This window comes from Felis catus, chromosome A1 (assembly GCF_018350175.1).
Source record: "Felis catus isolate Fca126 chromosome A1, F.catus_Fca126_mat1.0, whole genome shotgun sequence".
In the NCBI taxonomy this organism is placed as follows: domain Eukaryota; kingdom Metazoa; phylum Chordata; class Mammalia; order Carnivora; family Felidae; genus Felis; species Felis catus.
This window is the reverse complement of record NC_058368.1, coordinates 162,857,536-162,885,475: the sequence shown is the minus strand read 5'-3', so window position 1 is coordinate 162,885,475 and position 27,940 is coordinate 162,857,536. Positions and strand designations below refer to the sequence as shown.

The 27,940-nt window shown below is 33.8% G+C and overlaps 1 protein-coding gene across 2 annotated transcripts in view; it reads left to right on the top strand.

The window, feature by feature from the left end:
• SLCO6A1 (solute carrier organic anion transporter family member 6A1) overlaps nt 1-15,468 on the top strand; it is a 92,531-nt gene extending 77,063 nt beyond the window's left edge. Inside the window, exons 11-13 of one of the 2 annotated variants that reach the window (XM_011284804.4) lie at nt 10,378-10,442; nt 12,367-12,504; nt 15,208-15,468. In XM_011284804.4, the coding sequence (XP_011283106.1) occupies nt 10,378-10,442; nt 12,367-12,504; nt 15,208-15,344 (340 nt within the window). In that variant the 3' untranslated portion in view covers nt 15,345-15,468. The remainder of the gene's footprint in view (nt 1-10,377; nt 10,443-12,366; nt 12,505-15,207) is intronic. The other variant, XR_006583454.1, reaches the window with a different exon arrangement.
• The last annotated feature ends 12,472 nt before the right edge of the window (nt 15,469-27,940 follow it).

Genomic DNA, 27,940 nt, shown 5'->3' with positions numbered 1-27,940 from the left:
TAAATATAATTAATATTCTATTTATTTTTAGTTTGAATCCACTGTGTTCAGAGAACATATTTTTATGTTTTTTTCCTTGAAATTTCTTTGGACTTACTATTATGGTGCATTTGTCCATTATTTCTGTCATTTTTGCTATATACATTTTGAGGCTTTTATTAGTTGAAAACAACTTAGAATTGCTACAACTTCTTGCTTTATTGACCACTCTATCCCTTGAAATATTCCTTTTTATCTCTAATAACTTTTTGTCTTAAAATTACTTTTTATGACATTAATATTGCTTTATCAACTATATTCTTATTAGCATAATATACACTGTTCCATTCTATTACTTTTGATCTTTCTCTGACCATATATATTTAAGATATATCTAGTAAGTAGTATACAGTTGACTTAAAAAAAATCCAGTCTAACCACTTAGTTTTCAAACTAGAGTATATAGAGTATTAAATTAAAAATAACTGCTGGTACATTTGGATTTTTCTCTCATTTTAGTGTATGTTTCAAAATATTTTCTACTCATTCTTTTACTTCTTTTGAATTAAGTTATTTTAGTTTTCATTGTTTTCCCTTTATTATTTTGCTAATTTTGCATTATTTTATTCTTGTGGTAGTCAAGACATTATTAAAGTATATATAGTTCATTAGAGTCAAATTAGTGCTTTTGCCACTTCCTGGATAATTCAAGGATCTAAGAATATTTTAACTCCATTCACTTTCTTCCAACCTTTTATTATTGTTGTCATGTATTTTGATGCTACATAAATTTTATAACCTAAGAGTGAAACTGTATGTATGTTTAATATCATATTAACAGAATCAGAATCTTTATTTTTTCCTACATTTTTGTGCTTTCTTCAGAGATCATTTATTTCTTCCAGAAAAAATTCTTTTACTGTGGGTCTGGTGGAAATGCATTTTGTTCATTTTTTTATTTGTTTAAAAATGTCTCAGGGTTCCTGGCTGACTCAGTCAGTTAAGCATCAGACTCTTCATTTCCACTCAGGTCATGATCTCGGGGTTTGTAAGATCGAGCCTCAGTTCTGGCTGTGTGCTGACAGCGCAGAGCCTGCTTGGGATTCTCTCTCTCCCTCTGTTTCTGCCCCTCCTCCACTCACATGCATGCTTTCTCTCTCTCTGTCTCAAAATAAATAAACTTCTTTAGAAAGTCTTTAAATCACCTTTATTGTAAAATTATATTTTTGATTGTTTATGGAATTTCAAGTTGGTGGTAATTTTAGTACTTTAAAGAGAAATATTTAACTTTCTTTCTGACTTCTATGAGAACATTTTATTACTATTCCTTTGAATGTAATATGCCTTTTCTCTAGATGCTCTTAACATTTTTTCCTTGTCCTTGGTTGTCAGCAATTTTAATATGATATTCCTTAGTATGATTTTGTTTATGTTTATGCTGCATGGAGATTTAAAATTTTCTTACGGCTTTGAAAGACAGGCTTGTTGTCTTTTCCACTTACCTATTATGATGGTAAGTGTATTTATTTGCTAGGCGGCCATAGAAAGGTATCACAGAATGGGTGACTTAAACAGCAGCTGTTTATTTTCTCACAGCTCTGGAGGCTAGAAATCTGCAATCAATGTGTGGGCAGCTCTCCTGAGGGCTGTGAGAGAAGGATCTGTTCCAGATCTCCTTGGCTTGTAGATGGCCATTTTTAGTCCAGTCTTTACATGTTACAGTCCATATTTCATGTTGGTGTACATGTCAGTGTCCATATTTTCTCTTCTAATAAAGACACTCTCATATGGGATTAGGCCCACCCAACTGATCTCATTTTAGTTTGATTACCTCTCTACGACCCCGTCTCCAATATGATGGCATTCTGAGGTACTTGAGGTTAGGATTTCAGCATATAAATTTTGGAGGGACACAATTCAACCCATAGCAGCAAGAAACCATCCCCAATTTATCACTTACCAGCACCACATTATCTTCATGACTCTGTGAGTTGACTGGACTCAATAAGGTAGTTCTTGATTGGGGTTTCTCATGAGCTTGTGGTCAGATGCCACATGACACTTACTCATCTGATAGCATGACTGGACTGGATTTCCAAGACAGCTGACAATTCAGGCTAACTTTTGGTGGGAGCTTAACTGGGGCTGATTGACCACAAGTAGCTTCCTTATGTGACTTGTACTTCTGCTAACAAAGTATTGTAGTTCCAAAAGGGGGTGTCCCCAGCTTTAGTGTTCTAAGGGACCCAAGCATAAGCTGTAAGGCATAAGCAACAAGGCTTTATTTGACCTAGGCTAGAAGTCCAAGAATGTTACTTTTATGCATTCTTTTTGCTAACAAAATCATTATGTTTCAGGAAGAAGATCATTAGGTTCCGCTTTTTGATGTCACGTACAACTAGCATGTATACAGAAAAAACAACAACCAAAAAAAAGGAATTGATGACCACCATTTTGGGTGATTATCTACCACACCCACTTTCATTGATTTAGGAGAATTCTTACATATTGTTTCTTCAAATATTCCTTTTGCTCCATTCTTTCTCTATTCACCTTTGGAATATTAATTATACATATCATAAACCTTTTACTGTGTCCATGTGTCTTTTACTATCTTTTGCATTCTATTTTTATTTGTTTTTATGTTTTGTGCTTCAGACTAAGTTTTTTCACTTTTCTAATTTTCGATGTATTAATCCTATCTCTACCTGCTTTTCCAGTTACCTACACTCTAGTTTACTAATTATATTTTCATCTGTGTTTAACGAGCTATGAAAGTCACCTATTGAATTCTTAATTCTAATTAGTGTATTTTTCAGTTATAGAATTTCATTTCCTTTCAAGATTCTAATTCTCTGAAAAAATTTTCTGTCTTATCATTTATTTTCTTGGGTATATTAATTCCCCAAATTTAAAATCTCTGTTAGGTATCTAGTATCTGAATATTCTGTAAAACTATTATGTTGTATTTTTTTCTCTTGGCCCTGTCTTTTATAATTCTGTAATTATTTTTAATAATATATGGAATTTTGTGTGCTAAGAACAATAGAGGCTAGAGACATTAATAACTCCATTTTTTTTTACAATATCTTTATTTAAACACACAGAATTGGAACAGTTCCCTGTAATCCAAACAGGAATTTAGTTGGTTTGAGGTTGGGTTTAAGTCTCTAAAAGTCCTTATCAATATCCAGATTGCTTTTATCCTAGGGTATAGTCTATTAAGAAATCCTGAGTGAAAGAAACGTATGTTAAACATAGGATCCTTCATTCTTGGTGAGAGTTGAATGCTAGTGTTTGTCTTCCAGTTACAATAAAACTTCCAAAAACAATATTACCAGTTCTTTTTTTTTTAATTTTTTTTCAACGTTTATTTATTTTTGGGACAGAGAGAGACAGAGCATGAACGGGGGAGGGGCAGAGAGAGAGGGAGACACAGAATCGGAACCAGGCTCCAGGCTCTGAGCCATCAGCCCAGAGCCTAACACGGGGCTCGAACTCACAGACCGCGAGATCGTGACCTGGCTGAAGTCGGACGCTTAACCGACTGCGCCACCCAGACGCCCCCTATATTGTATTAGAAATAATAGCCAATATATTTAGATAAAAATTCAGTAAGCTCCAGTATATAAAAAAATAACACACACTTAGAGCTACATGCACTCATGCGCACACACACACACACACACACACACACACACACACACACACACAAATTCAGTTAAAATTAATTTTTTAACCTACATTAACTGGAAAATGAAAACAGACTAAGGTCTGTAGTCTGATTAACATAAATAAGTGCATGTCGTTTTCCTGGTTTTAATATTATGTAATAGTTACATAAGCTTTCATCACTGGGGGATGCTGGGTAAAGGAACACATGGTACTTTGTACTACTTTTATAACTACCTGTCAGCTTCAGAAATAAATAATTTCAAAATAAAAAGTAAAAAAAAAAATGAAACACACACATGTACATACACACACATATGAATATTACAAAAATAGACTGACTTAACAGTTGGGGAAGATGTACTCAATATACGGATAGAAGACCTAACATCACCAATATATTAGTTCTTTTTGAGTTAATTGATAATTTTAATGTAATAATTAATAGAATAGAATTATTGGACTTTAAAATCTGATTTTAGATCTCTTAGGGAAAAATAACAAGCAAGAATAGCTTGGGAATCTTAAACAAAGGAACACAATAATGGAGCTTTAGTCTCATAAGCTAAAATGTACCATAAAATTTTAATTATTAAAACAATATAGTATTGATTTATGAATAGAATGACAGTAAGTCTAGAAATAGTTCTCAAATTATATGGGGATTTAATGTAAAATGAAAGTGAGATCTTAAAGAAATGAATCAAAGATTCATCTTTTAGAAAGTGGTTTGAGTGGGGCACCTGGGTGGCTTAGTTGGTTTAGCATCTGACTCTTGAGTTTGGCTCACATCATGGTCCCAGGGTCATGGTACTGAGCCCCACATGCCCATGTTGGGCTCTGTGCCGGGGGTGGAACGGGCTTAAGATTCTCTCTCTCTCTTTGTGTCTCCCCCAACTCCCAGCTTATGCTCTCTCTCTCTTTCTCTTTCTTGTAAAAAAAAAAAAAAGAAAAAGAAAGAGGGGCGCCTGGGTGGCTCAGTCAGTTAAGTGTCCGACTTCAGCTCAGGTCATGATCTCACAGTTGGTGGGTTCGAGCCCCGCATCGGGCTCTGTGCTGACAGCTCAGAGCCTGGAGCCTGGTTTGGATTCTGTGTTTCACTCTTTGCCCCTCTCCTGCTCGCACTCTGTGTCTCTCTCTCTCATAAATAAATAAGCATTAAAAAAAATAATAAAAAAAAAGAAAAGAAAGAAAGAGAAAGAAAGAAAATAAAAAAGAAACAAGGGGGAAAGAAAAAGAGATTGTTTGAGTGTAATGAGATTGTCTTCAGGAGTAAAAAAATATCCAGAGTATAAACACACCAGAGAAAACTAAAATGGAACAAAGATTAAAAAAAAAAAAAGTGTTAAGCAATACAAGTGCTAGAAAAAAAAAAATTGACTCTGGGTGCCTGGGTGGCTCATTTGGTTGAGCGTCTGACTTCAGCTCAGGTCATGATCTCAAGGTTTGTGAGTTCAAGCCCCACGTTGGGCTGTGCACTGACAGCTCAGAGCCTGGAGCCTACTTCAGATTCTGTGTCCCCCTCTCTTTCTGCCTCACCCCTGCTTGTGCTCTGTCTCTGTCTTTCAAAAATGAATAAACATAAAAAAAAAAATAGAGCTTATCTCTTTTTTAAAAAAAAGAAAAAAATGTACTTATTTCACTATTATCTTTAAAAGCGCAAGGTATTGGGGTGCCTGGGTGGCTCAGTTGGTTAAGTGACCGACTTCTGCTCAGGTCATGATCTTGCAGTTTGTGAGTTCGAGCCCCGCGTCGGGCTCTGTGCTGACAGCTCAGAGCCTGGAGCCTACTTCGGATTCTATGTCTCCGCCTCTCTCTACTCCTCCCCTGCTCACGCTCTGTGTCTCTCTGTCTCTCAGTAATAAATAAATGTTAAAAAAGAAAAGAAAAGAAAAGAAACGAGCAAGGTATTTCCAACTATGACTCAAAATGTAAAAATGGGGAAGACTGAAAAAAGGTACTCCATAAAATTAAAAATAATAACCAAAGTCAAAAATCAAGCAACAATAAGTATAAGCAACTCTTATCATATAAAAAGATTAATCCCTCTAATAAGTAAAGCTCTCTTATGATTAACAACTCTGTAGAGAAGTGGAAAAGCATTAAAGAGAAAGCAAAAATGCAAATGTGAAGGAATGTTCAGCCATACCCATAATAAGTGACATAGAAATTAAAATTTTAATGTGATAGTATTTCTTATCTAGGTGACAGGAATAAAACTTTGATTATAGAATCTGTTTATGTGGCCATGTGGAAACAAGTACCTTCATAATAGTGCTTGAAAGAGCACAACATAGTACATCTCCTGTGAAAGGGGATCTTTAATACCTAAAAAATTTGCAGATGTGCTTATCCTTTATGCCAGCACTTATACTTCTTGAAATCCTTATTGTGGACATCCTGTAAGAGATACATTTACATCTGTAAGTTTATCTATATCATATATGTATATGTTTCTATTTCATATATATATGATATGATATATAATATACATGGGTGTATGTGTATGTGTGTGTATGCGTATATATATATATATATATATATATATATATATATATATGAAACAAAACAGTGGGAAAAATCTAAGTGTGAAGGAGCAACAGACTGGTTGAATAAATGATTGCATTTTTGCACATGAAATGTAATGCAACTAAAAAATTAATAGGGTGGAGCTCTATATTCATGTAGGAAAGGATCTTAATATATTGTTACACGAAAAAAGAACAGTGAATATAGTATGCTACTTCCTGTGAAGAAAGAAATAAATATAGAGATATGCATTTACAGTTATTTGTATTTGCATAAAAGAACACTAGGTATAAAAAAGAATGTAATTAAAATGGTAACCTAAAGGTAACCACAAGGAGGGGGCAGAAATAGAGGTAGATGACAGCAAGGGTGGAAGCAAGCAGGTTTCTTCAGCATATTCTCTTTATATTGTTTTGCTTTCCAAAGCATGTAATTATACTACAAATTCAACAAATAAAGTTTAATTTTAAAAATACAATAAGATTCAAAGTCAAAGACATAAATTGTGAAATCATTGTCAAATGAGTGATAATTAGAGTCAAGGAAGAGGGGTAGGATGGAGTTCGTAGTAAGGCAATGGTCCTACAGAGGGCAACAAGAAAAGATGGGTTACATGATAAAAATAATATATTTAAAGGCAGAGGGCTAGAGGGATTAAAATTCCAGAGAGAGCAGAAGTTTTTAGAGGTGAATTGGAGATCTAAAGCTGTCCCTGAGATTCTTGGCCAATTCTTGATGAAGGCTAGATCCTGACAGTCTGGACTAGGTCCAGGTAGAGGGTCACCCCTGGGGCAAGCAAACTGGCAGAGTTACTGGTGATTACATGGGACTAAGAATGACAAAATTGTTTTTCCTCTGGAGAAATTTGTTGCAATCTGACGCTGTGGGAAGTAAAGTCTAAACAGAAAAGTATCCTAACTTGTCTGTATCTCTCTATCAGGGGCTCATTAAGAAAAACTAGTTCTTCAATTCTTTCCTTTCCAACAGAGCCCGACTTGGGGCTTGAACCCACAAACCGCAAGATCATGACCTGAGCCGAAGTTGGCGGCTTAACTGACTGAGCCACCCAGGTGCCCTCCACCAAAAAAATGTGTCTTGACTAATAAGTATTCAATTATAATTTTAAAACACACTCCAAAGAAAATGCAGTGAGAAAAATTCGATGAGAAAATTATAGGACGGTCTAACTCTGCGTGAGGATCCAGAGAGGGTGTTCCCGAAGAACTGATATTTAAGCTGAGCCCTGAGGGATAGGGGATGAGTATTCACACAGTGGGAAGGACAAATGTGAAGATTCTGAGTGGGAGAAGTAGCTTTGTAAGATTGTTGTGTTATAGAATGTCGTGAACAAGGAGGGTAATGAAGGCAAAAGTGAGGTGTGAAGTGGCATCCAGTAAGACTGATGTGATAAGGCTGACTCTTGTAAATGTTTTTTTTGCAATTCTAGGTTTTATCATAAGAACAAGGGGAAGCTGTTAAAGGATCCTACGGGAGACAGTGAAGTAATCAGAGTTTCACAGTACAGAAAAATCACTTTGGCTCTTAGGTGGAGAGTGGGCTGAAAGTATAAGGATGGCTGTTGGGAGATAAATTAGGAAGTCATTTCATTTTTTTTTTTTTTTTTTTTTTGGTTTGTTTTCAGGAGAAAGATATAGACTTGGAATAGGCTGGTGGAATTAGAGATTAAATATATATTTTTTTAAATCAGAGAAAGAACCAAAAAATGTATTTTTAAAAATCACAGTATTTGGTTATTGGCTCTGGTCCATGAGGAAAAGGATGGGATCACAGGTGCCTCTTTTCACATTTTGGACTTGAACACCGCATGATGGTGGATGACAGCTCCACTTGTGATGGGGGAGCACTGGGGAAGGAGCAGCTTTTGTGCGAAACAGGAATTTAAATCTAGAGCTGATGTCTTATAAGAATGCTGTGGAGTGGAAATAGAAGTTTAGAAGTCATGAGAGATAGTGGAAGCTGCCTTTTTACGTTTTGGAAGAGTACTAACAAATTTTTGTTTATTCCATGATATTCTTAAACACCCTATTATAGCCTTACTTATTAGACAATATACAAAAAACCATTCGCTTCATTCATTTTCCATTAAATATTTTTAATACAAAGCTATTATTTATTTTGTGTTATTCATTTAACTGATGGAAAATCTTGGGAACCATTAATCTTTTTATCTTGTATATCAGAAGTGAAGATACAAAAATCCTTCTTTTTTAAAAGTTTATTTATTTAATTATTTTGAAAGAGAGAGAGAGAGAAAGAGAAATAGAGAGAGAGAGAGAGAGAGAGAGAGAGAGAGAGAGAGAGAGAGAGAGAATCCCAAGCAGGCTCCATGCTCAGTGCAGAGCTGACATGGGGCTTGATCTCATGATTGCGAAATCATGACCTGAACTGAAATCGAGTCGGAAGCTCAACCGAATGAGCTACCGAGGTGCTCCCAATACATAAATGCTTCTTAATAATGCTACTTATGAATCATGGTCAGTTCTATATATGCTTCGGAAAGCAATGATAATCCATGTAAGAAAACTACATGTGCTAAATGAAGCAGAACACTCAATTATAGTTAGGGATATTATTAATATCTCCACTTTATACCAAGACCTATCCTAAAGTGTAGTTCTAAAATGTGACACTTTCTTTTTCCTCCCTTAAGAATCTGCTTACTATGGAAGTATAAATTATTTTTTTATTTAAAAATACCATTATCTTTTGAGGATTGGTTAATTTGTTTTCATTTTCCTAGTAGTAAACATTTGAGGAAAGAATATTTCTACCAGGTTGATATGGGTGGAATTATATTACTTTTTGTGAGATAGTCACAAAATATTGTATGAATGCTACATTTTAGTATATTGAGTTGTTTGGATGAAAACATTGGTCATATTAGTTCATTGTGCAAGTCCTAGAACAAGGAAAAAAATGGTAAGCAAAGAGTTTTTTTTTTAATAAAATGTAGTTTTTATTTTTTTACTTCCTAAAATGTTCAATGGTTTATTATTTTTTATTGTGTTTTCAATTGAGTCTCCAAACTGATATGTGGTTTTATGCACTTATTTTATTTTTTAAATTTTTTTTAACGTTTATTTATTTTTGAGACAGAGAGAGACAGAGCATGAACGGGGGAGGGTCAGAGAGAGGGAGACACAGAATCTGAAACAGGCTCCAGGCTCTGAGCTTTCAGCACAGAGCCCGATGCGGGGCTTGAACTCACGGACTGCGAGATCATGACCTGAGCCGAAGTTGGCCGCTTAACCGACTGAGCCACCCAGGGGCCCCTTATGCATTTTTTTTTAAACAAATACTTGCTTTGACCTATAGGAAAAACAGAGAGCTTCATTTTTTATATTTGGAAAATTATTTTTGTTTATTTTAGCTTTTGAATAGTGAGGGTAACAGAGGTCCAGCAGGAAAGAGAAGGGGCTCTCAAATTAGGATAATTTAAGCAAGGTTGAAGAAAGTGGCTATTTAAAATGTGGGTGGAGTATAAGGATCATAAGGTATATAGTGCAGTACCCCTGGTCTGTTACCTCTTGCCCAAAAGAAAACAAGGGTAGGAAAGAGAGAGACATGTAGAGAGGACTGCTTTGCCTAGTGACCTAGTCAGCAGGATTTCACTCTGGGGAGAGAAGCTGAGAAGAAACACCTTGACCTCACTCTCCTTCCTCACTCTCGAGTGCCCAATTGGCAAACTGTAATGAGAAGCCAGAAGGCAAGAGAGCCTATTGATGTAGCACATTTAGATCAGTCTCTCAAGACAGAGATAAAGGTAAAGAAATGTAGAGTGGATCTCACAGAGGAAAAAGGAGAAATATAAAGTAGTGGATGTGCACCTCAAAATGGGGAAAAGGTAAGTGTGATAGTGCTAAATTTTATTTCAGCAAAGGAAAAAAGAGGCTGGGGCAGAGGGTCTGGCCCATAAATGTTTCCTCCTTGTGAAGAGCAAGAAGCGTTGGAATCAGTTGGCAAGGGGAAGGATATGAAGAATTGAAGGAATTGTACTTCTTTAATTCACCTAGATTGAACTCTGTTAACTGGCTAAAGATTTTTAGTTTAACTGATGAAGAGTAAAAAAAATAACAAAAAATTTATAGTAGTAATAAAATAATAATAATAACCTAGCAAATTCTCTAAAGCTATTAATAGCAATGTTTTGATAATATCATTACTCTTTGCTCGCAGGATTGTATCTGACAATCAACGTTCTTTGGCCTTGGGTTTGGCCTTTGTGTTTTTGAGAATATTTGGTATGGACTTTCGGCAATCTTTTATTACACTGAATTGTTGATTTTTTGATATGTGTGTCTACGTGTATATTTAGAATTTCAAATAAATAAAAATGGTAAACTGACACAACACAAGTGAATGGGGGAGCTGCTTTGCAGAATTTAGGAGACAATATTTATGTAAAAAGACAATACATAATGCAAAGCCGATCCTGTCATATAAAATATGCATTAATACTATATTTGATCAGACAGGACAGTCTATTTGATTAGATGTATATTCATCAATCTTGTCCAAGTGGTTTGGTAAGCTGAAACAAAACACATAACCACAACACTGCTTGCATGTTTGGGGAGTCACTAACAACATTTTCGTTACCAAAGACTCTGATGTTTTTAAGGACTTCTAGCCAAAGAAAAAAAAATTGTTTTTCTCAGATGGTAATGCACTCTGTACTTCAGGCTTTCTTAAAATAGCAAAAACTAGCTTTCAAATCTAAATTATCTACATTATGACTGTATTAGCACCCCTGATTCAAAAGTTGATTAAAAATATTGATGGGGCAAGGAAACGAGATTAAACTGGATTGAAGACTGAAAGACATGTGATAAATGGAGTCAAGAACATAGAAAAATTTAAGTGTGGCTTGGATAGGGATCAGAGAAATAATTCTATACCTAGATCAATATGTGGGGTTAAAATTGGCTCTTTTAATTAGGAAAAATGAGAGCATATTTTTATGTGAATCATGGCCTGATCGATAAGGACAGATTTGTTTTGGAAGACAGAACCTAAGAAACAGCTAATGCATAAACAGTTTCTAACACGAGAAAGGAAGCTAGTGAGACTGATACATTTTTGTTGGAAGAGGGTGGAACAAGATGATACTTTAGATACAGACTGCCTCTATATCTAACAGTATTTTGCCAACAGATAATTTGAAGCAGAGGATAGATATTATCTGTTTTCTGTTTAAAAGATAACTCTGCTTCTGGAGGGAAAAATACTTATAGAAGATAAATGTAAAGAAAAAAAAGGCTTTTTGCTGCAGTCTAAACCAGAATTATGTTAAATTGGATTCTGGAGGTTGTGAAAGAGACACAGAAATCAACATATCCAAGATATGTTTAGAGTTAGTGTCCTAAAGATTTATCATGGATTGGAAAAATATGAAGGAAAATAGAAAAAAATGAGTAGTAGGCTTAGGTTTTTCACCTTGAACGATTATAAACAGAGTGCCAGCACTCAATAAGATTGGGAGAATTGGTAATCTTTGATAGTGATCTTGGATAGTGGTCTTTGGCAGGAGTCATAAGTCATGAAGCATGAGGGCCCTGACATAATGAAGTTATAGTAAACTAGATGTCAGTAAAGATATCTTAGTTCTGAGATTTCAGTTCTAATGTCTTTGGGGTGACTTTTTAAAAAATGACTTCTAATTAATTTTTAGCTGAAATTGTTGCTGAGGAGATGTTGTCTCTGAGAGTATACAGAAATTTACGTAAGGCAGTACACAACTCTTCTTCTGGATATGAGGTCCTCTGAATCTAGGGTTGCTACAAACATACCAAAGCATTTACATTCCTAGTTATTTCTCTCAATATCTTGATAAATAACAGATGTACATTGCATTAAAATGAAAACTAACTTTTCATTGATTGAAAACATAGAGAACATAAAAACATAAACTGATTACATGTATGTCATTCTAAAAATATGAAAGCAACTAATTTTTTATACCTACAGGAATAAGGATTTTTAAAAAATACAGTTTTTTCCAGTTCTTAATAATCCTACTTATAAGTAAATTCTTAGATAATTTTAAATGATATATTTAAATGTGATGATGGCTAAATATATCAGTTTAATTTTAGAATAAAAATCATACTTATCCTAACCTGTAGTGTTTTCATGGAGCATTTATAATTATTGCATTTTTCATAGGGACTATACCTGGACCAATAGTTTTTAAAATGACAGCAGATATTTCTTGTATCTTTCGGGAGACTGAATACTGTGGGAAAAAAGGAAATTGTTGGATCTATAACAAGATGAAAATGGCCTACCTATTGGTAGGAATATGTAAGTGATACCTATTAAAGAATTACAGAAAAGTAAAACTGTTTTAAACATGTATGGTTGTTTATAGTAATGTACAATAATAATAAACTACGAACAAATGAGTATCTTGATGTTTAAAGAACCCTTATTATATAGAAAATATTTTAGAAACTGAAGTATTAAAGTATTTATATGAATATTTGAGTCACTGCATTAAATACACAATTGTTTTATGTTGTTCCTGAATAAAGGGTGGTAATTAGCAAAATTTCAATTTGGGAAGTAATTTTGTCCATATACATATACAACCAAGTTGCTTGACCTTGTAACCCTTGCTATTTACATAGTAAAAGATTGGACAATTAAAAAAAAATTTCACATCCCCAGAGAACATCAGGATACTCTCACCCTACTTACATGTGAGTTTCACAGTCTCTTTTGCTTAACGGTGTAACAGCCTACCTAGCAAGTATTCAGTATTTATTGAATAAATAAAGATATGAGGAATTGAGATACTATGGTGGTATGAGCTGTGTTATGGTCAGTTTTGAGAAAATCTAGATATGCTTGTATTACTCTAGAAAATATATATCTTCCTTGATTTCAATTTGTTCATCTGTACAATGAGGATGTTGGACTATATAATGTCTGAAGTCTTAATCTCTACTAACATTCAATAATTTTATTGTATAGATGTTGGTATGATAAATATTTAAAAGTGTTTATATGTTTTGTGATTTTAATGAGTTCATTAATTTGAAGAAACATAATGATAGACTCTAATATTTAACAGTAACAAATACTTCTGTGATGAACAGTATATAGCGGTGCCTTGTAATTCAAAAGTCAATTATCCAGCAAACTTAGTCTACACTGAACATTGAGTAAAGTCAAATTTTAAAAAACAATTAAAAAGTAAAAAGTGACCTTTAAGAAGTCAAAATTAATTTCTCAGAGATAATTCAACAAAACTAGGTTTTGTTCTTAAGGAAGTCCTCTTAGGACACTACTGAGCCTTTTAATTTTTATTTTAGATATATATATGTAACATGCTTATCTATTTTCAAACTCAGCACAAAATTGACAAAGCTGGTGAACTGCTTAGAGATCCTGCTAAGGAGCTACTAAAAGGAGATAACAATAATAAAGGACATAGAGAAATACAGTTGGAAAGGGCAAAGAGAAGAAACTGAAATAAGAATATGCTTTGGTGGCAGTTTAGTGTAAACTTTTTAAAGTTCTGATCGTTAAAAGAAATAATTAATAGACAACCATAGTTTAGAAGGTAAAGTGTAAAAAGGAACCAATGTCCAAAATATATAAAGAACTCCTATATATCAAAATAAGCAAAGGATAAACAATGGAAAAAATGGACAAAAGACTTGAAAGAATTCACAAAATTTAATAATCAGTCAATAAACAATGGAATGGATATATAAATTGTGGTAAAATCAACAATGGAATGGTATATGGCAATGAAAACAGAAGGTACACAACTATATAAAATATGAATTAATCATACAAACATAAGTTTGAAAGAAAGAAATCAAACAACTGAGTATGCACTCTGTGATTCCACTTACATAATTTTGACCTGCTATAACTATATTTCAAAAATAAAAGTAACCCATTCTGGTTAGTGACTTTGAGGAAACATGAAGGAAAGCTTCTGGGGTGTTGACAGCTGTTTTGTTCTTGATCCAGATGCTGGTCACACTGTGTTTAGTTTGTGAAAAATGTATCTTTAAAAAAAAAAATTGAGATGTAATGAAGATGCAATTAACATATATCTTAGGTTTTTAGTTTGATGGCTTTTGATAAATGAGTGCATCTGTGGAACCAGCACCTCAAAACAAGCTGTAGAAATGTATCCCCTGTCCTTTTCAGTCAATTTCCTTCCTCTAGAGATAAACCTGTTTCAGATTTCTATTACAATATGTTGGCTCTTTCTGTTCTAAAAATTTATGCAAATGGAATGCAGTATATACTCTTTTTTTTTTTTCTGTGTTGCTTAATATTATGCTTTTGGGAGATTCATCCATATTATTCTATAGCAGTAGTTTGTCCTTTAAAAAAAATTTCCAAATACTGTTTCATTTTGTGAATATACTATAATCTATCCATTCTCTTGTTAAAATTCATTTGGTTGTTTGCAGTGTTGGGCTATTATAAATGTATGAAAATTATTGTGTCATTATAAATGACAGACTCATTAATGTTTCTTTATCTTTTGTAACCACTATAATTGATATTGTCAGATAATTGATGTTGTTGCTCTAGAATATTTTTTACTTTAATTTTCAGGGTCTTTTGCATTCTAAGCGCAAGTACCTTTATATAATGCTTGTAATATTTCTGTTTATATTTGGAAAATGGTGATTTTTTTCAAAAAGAATAAAGCTGCATTAAGTGGCTTAAATAGGTTCCAGTTCCTATTGATATTTAAGTTAGCAGCAATGTATTTTTAAGCTTTAGAGTTAATACATTCTGTGAAAAAAAGACACACTTTTTTAAGAAATTTTAAAGCTTTTGTAAACATTAAAAAATCTCCTTTAGTAACTTGATATGTTTATAACATTAATTACATTCTATAATTAGAAAATTGATATTTTAAAGAGATTACATATACTTACCATTTCTTTGGTAAATAGCATTCTTTCCACAAATATTTTTGCTCTAGATAGATTGACACATCTGATGGTTTTTGTTTTTTTTTTAATTCAGGTTGTATTTGCAAAGTAGTCACTATCTTCTTCACTGCTATTGCACTTTGCCTATGTAAATATTTACCAAAGGATAACAGTGAAATCCTGCATATGCCTGTGAAGAATCCAACAGTAAAAAAAAAAAGAAAAAACTAATTTATAACTGGATCATTAATGTGGAAGAATTATATACTGTCAGTCCATCAATGGAATGTTATACTAATAAAATTTGAAATAATTATAATATAGTTACATGTTTAATAAATGAATGTGACTCATATGATCCCGTAAGTTTATTATAGTTTGAGTACAAATATAATAATATAGTCCCTGTGTTTTGGATTTTTGAAATATATTGTAAAATACACATTTAATAACTAATAAAAAGAATACTTTTAATGAAAAATGAAGCAGAAGTGGGAAAATATACATAAGTTAATTCTGTTAGTGACATGTATTAATTATTAGCTTTTGGTTATGTAGGACTACTTAGGATTCATATAGTTTGTTCTTCTTATTTAATTCGGGCTGTGGATGTTTATTTCTGAATAATTTTTCAAAATAAAATTAGATTTTTCAGTCCAGTTCATATAATAAAAACTTAAATTAATGTCACACTTATTCTCCAAAAGAAGGCAGTTTCAAGCTTCTTAAAAATTAACATTTTATTGATCTTTTATTTCACCATGGAGAGGTTTCTTTTGGAACTATCTCTGGTCAGTTGGCTAATTTGCAATACAGAGTTTCATGCTCCTTTAATTTTAGTAGACACAAAAGTCAAAATGGTCATGTACATCTTTATTTTTACTTTGACTTGAGTTTTATTGATAAAGACTACCTGATGCCTGAGCTGATTTCCATTTTCGTGTTTTTATATTTAATTGTATGACAATTATAATTATTTCATGTGAAAAATATTCAAATTTAAATGTAGAAAATGTGTCAACCATTTGTGGAATTTTTTTAAGCTTAAATATGTTTCTCTAGAGAGTTTTTGTTATAAGTATTTCATACATCATTGTACATCCATCCAAATTTATAGCAATTTCCTAAATGTTAGTATAAAAATCAGATTGTTATAAAACAAAAAAAAAAACTTCTCTACATTGCTTCTATTGTTCTCTTGGGAGAAGAAATAACGGATAGAATTTCTCCTTTGTTATACACATTAGTCAAGGACCGCTGTGTGTAAATGTATTGCCCTATTCCTTTTTTTTTTTTCCTTTCTCCAATTTTTTTTTAAATTCCGGTTAATTAACATACAGTGTAATATAAGTTCTGGGTGTAGAATTTAGTGATTCATCACTTACATACAACACCCACTGCTCATCACAAGTGCCTTCCTTAATCCCTATCACCTATTTAAACCATTCCCCACCCCACCCCCCAAATGGTACAGTAACCCTCGGTTTGTTCTCTGTAGTTAAGAGTCTGTTTCTTGGTTTCCCTCTCTTTTTACCCCCTATATAAATTTGTTTTGCTTCTTATGTTCCACATATGAGTGAAATCATTTGGTATATGCCTATCTCTGGCTATTTCGCTTAGCATAATTCTCTCTAGCTCCATCCCTGTCCTTGCAAATGGACTATTCACAGTATTGGCTGGCAGAAGGAATTGTGAAGCAGTGAGTATTTATATTCTACTATCTATCTTTTTTACTTAACTCCAACATGCATTTATGAAAACCTACACACTAGTCTTTATATGAAATTCCAGTGGGATTGCAGAACATTTGAGGATCAGAGTGTGAAAACAGGAGTTTCTTCTTTAAAGATTCTGTAAGATCTATTTCTGTGCCCTACATTCAGAAAAGAATAATTACACTTAATGTAAATATATCTGTGGTGATCTGTGTTTTCACAACTAAATACCTTCCTATGAAACATTTACTGTATGTTTTTACAGTGTATAGGATTTTAAATATCAGAATATAACAGGTTTTTCTAGGAGAATTAGTTTAATAATCTTAGGTTACTCATATCCTTTATTAATATCCTTATCTAAAAGATACCTGAAAATATATACAACTAGGAAATAAGGTAAAACAATGACAGATCCATTTTGAAGTTGCTTGTAGTTTATGTGTGTGTGTGTATATGTTATCTGTATATTTATCCTTTTTTCAGAAAATAAAAGTATAATAAAAATTATAATAATTTGGATAGTAGGGGCGCCTGGGTGGCGCAATCGGTTAAGCGTCTGACTTCAGCCAGGTCACGATCTCGCGGTCCGTGAGTTCGAGCCCCGCGTCGGGCTCTGGGCTGATGGCTCAGAGCCTGGAGCCTGTTTCCGATTCTGTGTCTCCCTCTCTCTCTGCCCCTCCCCCGTTCATGCTCTGTCTCTCTCTGTCCCAAAAATAAATAAACGTTGAAAAAAAAATTTAAAAAAATAATTTGGATAGTAGTGTTAATACTTTAAATTTGAAGATAGACTTCTGATACAACAGAACATTGTTTCTGTCACAAACTAGTTTATAATTATGTGGATTGGTAAATAGAGAAATGATGTAAGTATAACCCAGAAGTTTAATTGTTTAACACTAAGTTAGTACCTTTTGAAACAGTCAAGAAAATCTTTCTTACTATTAAAGAGAAGACCTTGGCAATAAATGGAAGTCTTAAAAAAAACAGCTAAAAAACTTACAGTAATACCTTCCTTTGGAATCAGTTTTGAATAATTTAATGCTATTGAGAATCATCATGCTTTTCACAATGTTAACATATCTAGTGAAGTTGCAAGTGTAGATGAAGAAGCTGCAAAGTTATTTCTAAATATTTTTATTTTTGATGAAATTGATCTCTATTGGAAATTCATGTTCCCAAGGAACTTTATCTCAACAGAAGGATGTGAGTTCCAGTGTTTAAACCTACAAAAGATTAACAGTGGTACTGGGTGAAAACCCAGTGTGGATTTAGCTGTGCTAAAATGTATTAAGATTGTGGTGTTTTTTTGTTAGAACTCTGGTTACAAAGTTGCAGCAGTTTACCTCTACAATGTTTTCTCCATAAGCCTTGTTATTTCTGGTGTTTGATTTTTGCCTAAGGGAATGTTTTAAAGGAATGCACACATAATATTAAGCAGAAATGCTTATGTTTTAGAATTGATGAGAGTTTCTGAGCTTCAAATGGCATGTTCTCCAAAATCTTAGAATAATTAATTACCATGAAAATCCTAGTCCCTCAATCTTTAAAAAAATGAATTCTTATTAATATTGGATTGAAGATTTCTTGTTTTAACATGTAGCGTTCAGTGTTCTGTATGCAGTCTAGAAAAGTATCAAGTTTTGATTTATTAATGGCAAATTTCCCTTCTCAACGCTGTTCACTCTCATTTTCCCCAAGTTAAGACATAATTGACATATAGCTCTGTATAAGTTTAAGGTGTACAGCACAATGGCTTGACTTACATATATTGTGAAATTATTACCACAGTAAATTTAATTAATATCCATCATCTCAAATAAATACAAAAAAAGAAAGAAAACCAATGTTTTTGTTTGTTTGTTTGTTTCATGATGAAAACTCAATATATCTCTTCTCAACTTTCAAATATACGATAAGCAGTGGTAACTGTAGTCATCATATTCTTCCCTGCCCCTCAACCCCTACCTCTATCTTTTAGATTCACATTTAAGTGAGATCATCCAGTATATTTTCTTTCTCTTTGTTACTTATTTCACTTGTTAAAATGCTTTCCAGGTCCATCCATGTTATCACAAATGAAAGGATTTCTTTCCTTTTTTTATGGCTGAATATTATTCTTTTGTATATACATATACTACAACTTCCTTATCATTGATGAACACTTAGGTTGTTTCCACGTTTTTGACTATTGTAAATAATAATGCTATGAACATAAGAGTGCAGATATCTCTTTGATATAGTATATTTATTTATTTTGGATCTATTTCCAGGAGTGGAACTGTAGATCATATGGTAGTTTGATCTATTTTAATTTTTGAGCAACCTTCATACTGTTTTCCGTAGTAGGTGTACCAATTTATGATTCTGCCAGCAGTGAAGAAGGGTTTCTTTTCTCCACATCCTCACTAGCATTTGTTACCTATTGTCATTTGATGATAGCCATTCTAACAAGCATGAAGTTATATCTCACTGTGGTTTTGATTTGCATTTTGCTGATGGTTAATGATGTTAGCATGCTTTAATGTACCTGTTTGATATCTGTATATCTTCTTGAAAAAGTGTCTATTCAGATACTCTGCCCATTATTTATTTATTTATTTATTTATTTATTTTTTCAATATATGAAATTTATTGTCAAATTGGTTTCCATACAACACCCAGTGCTCATCCCAAAAGGTGCCCTCCTCAATTTACATCACCCACCCTCCTCTCCCTCCCATCCCCCATCAACCCTCAGTTTGTTCTCAGTTTTTAAGAGTCTCTTAGGCTTTGGCTCTCTCCCACTCTAACCTCTTTTTTTTTTTCCTTCCCCTCCCCCATGGGTTTCTGTTAAGTTTCTCAGGATCCACATAAGAGTGAAACCATATGGTATCTGTCTTTCTCTGTATGGCTTATTTCACTTAGCATCACACTCTCCAGTTCCATCCACGTTGCTACAAAAGGCCATATTTCATTCTTTCTCATTGCCACGTAGTATTCCATTGTGTGTATAAACCACAATTTCTTTATCCATTCATCAGTTGATGGACATTTAGGCTCTTTCCATAATTTACTCTGCCCATTTTTTAATTGAATTGTTTGGTTATTGAACAAGGGTATGGAGAGTATATTTATATTTTGAATATAAACCCCTTATCAATTATATAATTTGCAAATATTGTTCCATATACTAAATGGTAAGTTAACCTTTTCTTCTGTTGATCATTTCTTTTTATTTTTTTTTTAATTTTTTTTTTCAACATTTATTTATTTTTGGGACAGAGAGAGACAGAGCATGAACGGGGGAGGGGCAGAGAGAGAGGGAGACACAGAATCGGAAACAGGCTCCAGGCTCTGAGCCATCAGCACAGAGCCTGACGCGGGGCTCGAACTCACAGACCGCGAGATCGTGACCTGGCTGAAGTCGGATGCTTAACCGACTGCGCCACCCAGGCGCCCCTGTTGATCATTTCTTTTGCTGTGAAGAAGGTTTTTCGTCTGATGTAGTCCCACTTATTTATTTTTGATCTTGTTCCTTATGCTCTAGGTTACATATCCAATAAAATCATTGCCAAGATCCATCTCAAAGAGCTTTTTTTCCTATGTTTTCTTCTCAGAGTTTTATGGTTTCTGGATTTACATTTAAGTCTTTAGCCCATTCTATGTTAATTTCTGCAAGTGGAATGAAAGAAGTAAGTGCCTAGTTTCACTCTTTTACATGGTGTGAATATTCTCAGCACCATTTATTGAAGATTCTTTTCTCCATTGAGTATTCTTGAAACCTTTGGAAAAATATTGACCATATATACATAGGTTTATTTCTGAGAGCTTGATTATATTCCATTTGTCTATGTGTTTGTATTTATAGCAGGACCATACTGTATGGATTGTTTTCCTGACTTTGGTGTTCATCTTCATGACCATTATTTTGACTTTTTATGAAGTAAATCACCCATCTCCATTTCAGGTTCATTTCTAGTATTTTTTTTACTTTTACATTCAGTAAATTTTTAATTTCAGTAACTTTTAATTTCAGTTAATATACAGTGTTATATTAGTTTTAAGTATACAGTAGTAATTCAACAGTTCCATATATTACTCAGTACTCATCAAGGTAAGTGTACTCTTAACCCCATTCACCTATCTTACCCATCCCCCAACCCTCTGGTAATGGTTACCTCTCCTCTGGTAAACATCTGTTGCTTTTTTATAGTTAAAAGTCTGGTTTTTTTTTTTTTTTTGGTTTCTCTCTCTTTTTTCCCCTTTATTCATCTATTTTGTTTCTTTTTTTTTATTTTTTTTCAACGTTTTATTTTATTATTTTTGGGACAGAGAGAGACAGAGCATGAACGGGGGAGGGGCAGAGAGAGAGGGAGACACAGAATTGGAAACAGGCTCCAGGCTCCGAGCCATCAGCCCAGAGCCTGACGCGGGGCTCGAACTCACGGACCGCGAGATCGTGACCTGGCTGAAGTTGGACACTTAACCGACTGTGCCACCCAGGCGCCCCTATTTTGTTTCTTAAATTCCACATATGAGTGAAATCATATGGTATCGTCTTTCTTTGACTGACTTCTTTTGCTTAGCATTATACCCTCTAGGTCCATCCATGCTGTCATGAATGACAAGATTTCATTCCTTTTTATAAATGAGTAATATTCCATTGTATATATATATATATATATATATATACCTCATTTTATTTATCCATTCACCAGTTGAAGGATATTAGGACTCTTTCCATAATTTGGCTATTGTTGATAATGTTCGTATAAACATCGGGATGCATGTGTCCCTTTCAATCAGTATTTTTGTACTCTTTGGGTAAATACCCATAGTACAATTACTGGATCATAGGGTAGTTCTTTTTCTAATTTTTTGAGAAAGTCTTTAGTGTTTTCCACAGTGGTTGCACCAGTTTGCATTCTCACCAACAGTGAAAGAAGATTTCTTTTTCTCCATATCCTTGCCAATACCTGTTGTTTCTTGAGCTTTTGTTTTAGCAAATCTTACAGGTGTGGGGTGATATCTGATTGTTGTTTTGATTTGTATTTTCCTAATGATGAATGATGTTGAGCATCTTTTCATGTGTCTGTTAGCCATTTGGATGTCTTCTTTGGAGAAATGTCTGTTCATGTCTTCCATTCATTTTAAAATAATATTATTTGTGTGATTTTTTGTTTATTTTGTTTTGTTTTTGGTGTTGAGTTCTTTATATATTTTGGATACTAACCCATTATTGGGTATGCCATTTGAAAATTTCTTCTCCCATTCAGTAGGTTGTCTTTTAGTTTTGTTGATTGTTTCCTTTGCTATGTAGAAGCTTTTTATTTTCATGTAGTCCCAGTAGTTTATTTTGCTTTTGCTTCCCTTGCCTCAGGAGACATATCTAGAAAAATGTTACTACAGTTGATATCAGAGACATTACTGCCTGTACTCTCTTCTTGGATTTTTATGGCTTCAGGTCTCATATTTAGTTTCTTTTTTTTTTTAATTTTTTTTTCAACGTTTATTTATTTTTGGGACAGAGAGAGACAGAGCTTGAACGGGGGAGGGACAGAGAGAGAGGGAGACACAGAATCGGAAACAGGCTCCAGGCTCTGAGCCATCAGCCCAGAGCCCAACGCGGGGCTCGAACTCACGGACCGCGAGATCGTGACCTGGCTGAAGTCGGATGCTTAACCGACTGCGCCACCCAGGCGCCCCTCATATTTAGTTTCTTAATCCATTTTCAGGTGTGTGTGTGTGTGTGTGTGTGTGTGTGTGTGTGGTGTAAGAAGGTGCTCCCGTTTCCTTCTTTTGCATGTAGCTGTCCTGTTTCCCAATGTGATTTGTTGGAGACACTACATTTTTCCCATTGCATATTCTTGCCTCCTTGATTGAAGATTAATTAACCATGTAATTGTGAATTTATTTCTGCACTTTTTTTTTTGGTTTTATTGAGCAATGTGTCTATTTTTGTGATAGTACCACACATTTTGATCACTACAGTTTTGTAATATAACTTGAAGTCTGGAATTTTGACACTTCCAGTTTTGTTTTTCTTTTTCAAGATTCCTTTGGCTATTTGGGGTCTTTTGTGGTTTCATACAAATTTTAGGATTGTTTGTTCTAGCTCTCTGAAAAATGTCATTGGAATTTTGATAGGGATTGCATTGAATATGTATGTATATTGCTTCAGATAGTGGGGGAATTTTAACTATATTAATTCTTCCAATAATAAGCATGGTATATATTTCCATTTAGTTATATTGTCTTGCCTAGGTCTAGGGCAATATTGAATATATTAATACAAATAAATACTAAAACTTCTAAAATTCAATAAACAAAACACAAACCTCTAAAAAAAAGGAAGGGCATTTATAGAGGAGGAGAAACAATTGCCCAATAATTATATGAAAAAATGTGACTAAGGACTTAATTAGTAATCATGAGAACACAAATTGAAATACATCATAAAGATACCATTTCATACTCATTAGAATTGGAAAAATTTAAAAACTACAAAATCTCTTGTTGCAGATTTGGCAGAACAGAGCTCTTTTAGACTGCCGGTGGAAGTGTAAAATGTTACAGGCATGTGGATAGCCATTTAGTTTTTTATTTTGAAAATATGTACCCAGTAACCAGAAATTCCATTTCTGGGAATATATATTTTAAAAATTCTTACATATCTTCAAAAAGATACATGTTCAAACATGTTTACAGATGCATTGGTTTGTATTAAGAAATAAGGAAAATAATACAAATATTAGTAAGGTAATGCATAAATACATTGTGCTATATTTTTGTAATGGAAATCACACTACTATGAAAATGAATGAAACTTAGTTGTTGCTATCAAAATGAATAAATCTGAACAAAAAAATTGACAAAAATGCCAAATTGGAGAATGTATATATAATATATATTACATATATGTTTATAATGTACAATATCATTTATGGGCATATACATCTGTGGCAGAATTATAAAGAAATTAAAGAATGACAAAACATCAATTGTAGTAGCAAAGTTAACATGCTGTATTTCTTACATCTACTGGGGGAGAAATAAACTTTCTCCCCAAATTTGAAAAGAAAAAAACAAAACACTCCCTTGCTTGAGTCTGGTTGGACAAATTTCAGGTCCATGCCACACCTGGAACAATAACAGTTGCAAAGGCAATAATGACCAAAATTGACTTAAATATGAGCTCCTAAATGAATTGTTTCCAAGGGAATATAATTGCTATAATTATGTGATTTAATCAGGTCCTAGTCATAGAGTTGAAGGTTAGATCAGCTTCCCCTAGGTCTCATGAGCAGTTTGGGAGGGATATATATCATGAAGAGAATATAATTTTTTTAAGAAGAAGTAATTTATAGGAGTTAAAATGTTATAGTGACCAAGAGTATAGTAGTAACAGTGGAATTATGAATAAAATGTGAATGTTGAAGGATGAGAGGTGAGGGAGTGGGAGAGGGAGCAGAAAGAGAGAGAGAGAGAGAAAGAGAGAGAGAGTTGGGGTGGATGGAGGTTCAGAAGGGGAGATTAAGCTTGGTGCCCTAGTAGTTGGCTTGTATGTTTTTATATAGAGTGTTACCATTTATTAATATGTGAAGCATAGGAGGAATAGAGGATTTAGAAGAGGAGATGAGTTGTTTTAGACATACTGAGTTTGAAGTACCAATGAGGGAGCTTAGTGCTATTTGACAGTTGAAAATAAAGATCTAATGCTGAGGAGCGAGATCTCAATTGTAGTCATAATTGGGGGTTGTCAGTATAGCAATAATTATTTAATCCATGGAAAAAAATAAATTTTCCCAATATAGAAGAAGAGTCTACTATGAACTGAGGAATTCTGAAGAATATAACACATAAGAAATGGCTAGAGGAAGAGACTAAGAAGGAAAAACAAGAAGAAAACCAGGGCTGAAATCAGTACAATAAAGGCAAGATAAGAGAGTATATGAAGACAATGGGGGTGGTCAAAATTGCCAAATGTTGCTGAGAGGTCAAGGGAAGTAAGCAATGAAAATGTTTACTGGATTTAACAACAGAGTTTGTTGGAAACTAGAATGAGAGAAATTTCAGAAGAATTGTAGGAAGAGAAGCCAAATGGCAATAAATTAAGAAATGTGTTGGAAAAGAGCAATTGGACACATTATAAGTAAGCAAGATCTTCTATAAGTATAGCTGTGAACAGAACATAGGATCTGGTAGTTGGCTGTGGTGCTAAGGTTTGTTAAGGGTGGTAGATGAAGTCATTGTTGCTCTAAGTGTTGTGATGGATGGCTTATCGAAGATTGATAAGAAGAAGCAAACAGGAAGAGATTATGGTCTAAGAACAAGAATATAATTAATTGAAAGATATTACTAAGAAAGGGATAGTATGGGTTCCAAAACACAGGAAGAAGGATTAGCCGTAGTAAAGAGAAAGGACTTCTTCCCTTGCAACAGAGGGCACCAAGGAAAGGATTGGTGAAACTGCAGGTAATTTTGTAGGTTTTGCGGCTAGAACTTGAACCCTTGCAATCTTCTGAATGTGTCTCCTTTCCTTAAAATCATTTCTTCATGACCTAACCTTTGCAACCTATGTTCTGTTGTATAAACAGTGTGATACCTCTCTAACTAGTCTCTTGGTTGTTTCTTCTTCCAATCTGCTCTCCTTCCTGTTGTGAAAGGAATCTTTTTATAATGCCAATATGATCATCTTATGCAATGAGTTGTAATTTTTTTTTTATCTCCCTTACTCTTTTCTAGATAACCAGCCTTTGAAAGGAGGTATTGCATTGTTCATTACCCTGTTCTCACTCATTCTTATGTGATGAATGTTAAAAATATATATATTAGATGAATAAATGGCTGGTGACTTTATCTTTAATGCCTTTGGCACCGAAGTGTTTGTTTTTTATTGAGATTATCAGATGACAGATTGCTAAATAAAAGTATAAAATCTTCTATGGGACTTTGAGATTTCACAATTAAGATCTTAAGGACTTCTTTTCAAAGCCACTTTCTAACTTGCTCAAGCCTCCCTCACTTGCTGTTTAAAAGCCTACTTCAGCAAAGTTTGCTCAATTGTAGGTTGAATGGTGTCCCTACAAAAGATATGTTCAAGTCCTAATCTCCAGTGCCTGTGAATGTGACCTTCTTGGGAAATAAGAACTTTTTAATTTTTTTTAAATTTTGTTTGTTTTAAGTAATCTCTACACCCAACGTGGGGCTCCAAGTTACAACCTTCAGATCGAGAGTCATGTGTTCTTCTGACTGAGCTGCCAGGCACCCTGGGAAATAGGATCTTTTAAGATGGAATCAAGTTTGGGGCGCCTGGGTGGCGCAGTCGGTTAAGCGTCCGACTTCAGCCAGGTCACGATCTCGCGGTCCGTGAGTTCGAGCCCCGCGTCGGGCTCTGGGCTGATGGCTCAGAGCCTGGAGCCTGTTTCCGATTCTGTGTCTCCCTCTCTCTCTGCCCCTCCCCCGTTCATGCTCTGTCTCTCTCTGTCCCAAAAATAAATAAACGTTGTAAGATGGAATCAAGTTTAAGATGAAGTTGTACTGGATTAGGGTAGGTCTTAATTCAATGACTAGCATCTTTCTAAGTAGAGGGAGATTTGGACTCAGAACACATACATCAGGCAGAGATTGGAGTGATGTATCCAAAAACCAAGAATACCAAGAGGATAGGAAGACGTCTTTGCTACCGCCTTCAGAGGGAGCATAGCCCTGCTGACACCTTGATTTTGGACTTCTAGCCTCTAGAACTGTAAGAAAATCAAATTATGTTGTTTTAAGCTGCCCGTTTTGTGGTACTTTATTATGCTAGCTCTAGGAATCTAATACACCTTATATATGCATATACTTTTTTTCCTCAATTAGATTTATTTGTAGAATCTTATGAAACTTCCAACTAAGAAAGTCTTCTCACTTCTTGAACAAAAGTTTTTCACTCTCACCTATCCAGGAAGCTATTATTTCCCGTTACAACATAAAATTCAAACAACACTGCTATAACTTTATTATCTTTAGGACAAAAATGCACTAATCCCATGGCTTTGTTTTTTGTTTTTTAATTTCCTCTATGACATTTTTTTTTCTTTTTTACTTCAGTGTTGTTATTTGACTAGGAAGAGAGTTTCTAAAAGACAGTAATCTGTTTAAATTGCTATGAATAACACTTAGGAAACCATGACTAAGTAAGTGGTGGAAAAGATTTGCCACCAATCATGGACTTCACAAACGAAATTTTACAGTAGAAAAGTTTCCATGTTAGATGAGTTCAGAGGGATCATAAAAATAATAAAAACTGTGAAAACTTCTGACTCTAAAAGTACTTCACTATTAACCAAAAAAAAAAAAAAAGAAAGAAAGAAAAGAAGAGAAAAGAAAAGCTTACGCGAGAGTTTGTTTTAAGCAAGTTAGCATTTCTTTTGACTTATTATCTTTAAGTAGATAAAAATTTAATCCTTTTTTCAGTAGTAAACATTTAGTACTGTATTAGAACAAAGGCATAATCTTTTAAGTAGGTTATAATGGGTATACTTCTCTCAAATTATGCAAAAGTGTTTCAAAAGGACTTTTGTGTCATGAGCTGACAAATGAAACTACTGTTTAATTTGGTAATATAATATGAACCAAGGCATACAGGATAACAAAAGTCAATAAGAAGTATAGTTTCTGGTTTTCACTTACTATAAAATATTGTAAGTTAATTCATATTACTTTCTATCAGAGACAGATATATGGTGATTAGTTACCTAAAGTGGTAATTGTCATATACTATTTTTAATATGTAATTTTGCTTTCTGTTGGAAAGTCTAGACCCAGACTAGTACCAGTCTAGACCCAGACTGGTAACAGGTGTCACCAATATTATTTAGGAAAAATAGCTTTTTGTTTAGTTCATAGAGAAGGAAGTAGATAAAGATAGTTAGGTTTGAAAAAAAAGGATCAGCATTCTTTAAACATATTTTATCATACAGCATCCTTTAAACATATTTTATCATCTTAAAGTAGGTAAAAATGTGATTTTCTCTTTGCTTCTATGAGTTTGACTATTTTAGATTCCACGTATAAGTGATATCATACAGTATTGGTTTTTCTCTGACTTTTTTCACTTAGCATTCTCCTTTAAGTTTCATCCATGTT